A 2,304-nucleotide genomic window follows, 5' to 3' on the forward strand; every position below is an offset into this window, starting at 1 on the left:
ATGTATATACACATACATACTTTATACATACACACATCGATAATATATATAATATGGAAATAAGTCAAACCGAATTTGTTTTTCATGCCACAGGTATACCTCTCAGCCTTATCATTACTTTTTTTCTTTTAAAGAAATGCTAGATACCGGTTTATTATTGATGTCATCTTTATTTTTATTGTTATCTAGGATGCTGGAGAAATGGTTCGTTCCTTTGTTGGTGGTTTGGAACTTGTTGTCAATTTGCTGAAATCAGATAATAAAGAAGTTTTGGCAAGTGTATGTGCTGCTATTACCAATATAGCAAAAGATCAAGAAAATTTAGCTGTTATTACAGATCATGGAGTTGTCCCTTTATTGTCTAAACTAGCAAATACAGTAAGTAACACATCTTTTTATTTTAAATGCATGTTGTCATAAGATATCACAGTGTAGTGGCAAAAACAATGAGCTTCAAGTCCAGAAACCTGGATTCAAGTTTAATATCCATCACCTATGAGGTTTGAAATTTTGGTTAATTCATTTAATTTCTCTGAGACTAATAAGTGTGAAAGTGTATTTTAAAGTGTACAATGTTAATATGCAAGATCCTTGTAAAATAGGGGCTGTTTTTCATTTGTCACTAGCAAGTAAAACAGTGACAAATAGGTTATTGTAGAAGTGTTAACTATCATCGTCATCACATCATCATTACTATTACTCTTAAGGTAATTGTTATGCCAACTTTAGGAGTTAAATGTGCCTCCCCCAGCTTAGCAAGCTTGGGTCTATGGCATTCTTGGACTCGAAGATTTTGGCAGTCACTGTATTGTTTATCCAGAGCTGTGCCAGATAGAATAAGTAGCCTTTAGACATAATGACTTCACCATGATCAGAGGTATTTGAGCATAGGCTGGACTACCACTTGGCAGAAAAGTCACAGAGCAGAAATTCAATCATTGGAAGGATGCTTGGTCTAGAAGACTTTTTAGAGCTAGTCTTACACTGAGAACCTAAGAATATCTGCCAGATTCATTTAAGGACACCAAGTTATTGCCTTATTTAAGAGAACAGTACAATTAATGAACAAAAAACTGTACTTTATTTAGTTACATTATACCTATATGATATAATTACATCCAAAAAGAAGGATATAGTCTGCATAAAGAATACAGAAAGGAAAATGACAGATTCAAAACATCATTGTTTGCTGCACTGTCTTCTCCCTTTAGGGAGCCAAGGTGTATTACTGACGTAGAAGTATTCCTAGGGTGATGAAGTAGAATTAATCTGCTTATCCCAGCTAAGTGAAATGCTCCATTAAGAATGTCCCGAATTATTTTTATTACTAAACTACTTGCTGATCTGTAATTCTGTATTGTGAGTAGATTTACTCAAAAGGAAACTGAGCCTTGAACAAATAATGATGTTCAAGATCAATGATGATGATGTTAATGGTGGCGGTGGTGGTGGTGGTGATGATGATGATGATGATGATGCCAAATGATGATAATGATGATGCCAAATGATGATAATGATAACAAATGATGATGATGATGATGATAATGGTGGTGGTGGTGGTGGTGATGTTAATGATGATGATTCCAGGCAGATATCTAAAATGCCAGACTCCTGATCACCTGTTTGTGCACTAACAATGTCCAGTTCATAAAAAGAAAACTCAGAATTGAAACTTGGTCCATTGGCGACCCACCAAAATCCTAGTTCCCTTCAAGACAGCACCTGAGTAACTGGGCTCATTGGCATCTTAGTGGATAATAAACATCTAGAGCATAAACATGATCTCACAGGATCATTACAGTGCACATACCACCATTTGTTTCCTTCGTGCAGAATAACGATAAACTGAGGCGTCATCTAGCAGAAGCCATTTCACGTTGCTGTATGTGGGGCAGGAATAGAGTGGCCTTTGGCGAGCACAAAGCGGTGGCTCCATTAGTGCGTTACCTGAAATCAAACGACACCAATGTGCATCGAGCAACAGCTCAAGCCTTGTACCAGCTCTCGGAAGATGCCAATAACTGCATCACCATGCATGAGAACAGTGCAGTCAAGGTACAGTTGGTTGACTTTGTGGTTTCATACAAGTTAGGCAAATATAGGCTAGAAAGAAACTGTAATGTTAAGATTTTACTGAAGAGGATATTTGAACACATAAAACTTCCTCATTGTTGGGTCACAGCTGCAGCTGAGCCATGTGTTATCAAGGATTATGCTGCAGAAGAGCCATGTGGAGATAGAATTTTTCTAAATCAAAGAATAGAAAATGTACTCAGTGAAATTGGTCATTACATTATTTGAATT

The 2,304-nt window shown here is 36.5% G+C and overlaps 1 protein-coding gene across 1 annotated transcript in view; it reads left to right on the forward strand.

The window, feature by feature from the left end:
• Positions 1-2,304, forward strand: part of ARMC4 (armadillo repeat containing 4) — a 154,377-nt gene that overhangs the window by 119,629 nt on the left and 32,444 nt on the right. The window contains exon 17 of the mRNA XM_023536192.1: positions 1,834-2,055. Within this exon, the coding sequence (XP_023391960.1) occupies positions 1,834-2,055 (222 nt within the window). The remainder of the gene's footprint in view (positions 1-1,833; positions 2,056-2,304) is intronic.

Source organism: Pteropus vampyrus, unplaced genomic scaffold (assembly GCF_000151845.1).
Source record: "Pteropus vampyrus isolate Shadow unplaced genomic scaffold, Pvam_2.0 Scaffold150, whole genome shotgun sequence".
Classification (NCBI taxonomy): domain Eukaryota; kingdom Metazoa; phylum Chordata; class Mammalia; order Chiroptera; family Pteropodidae; genus Pteropus; species Pteropus vampyrus.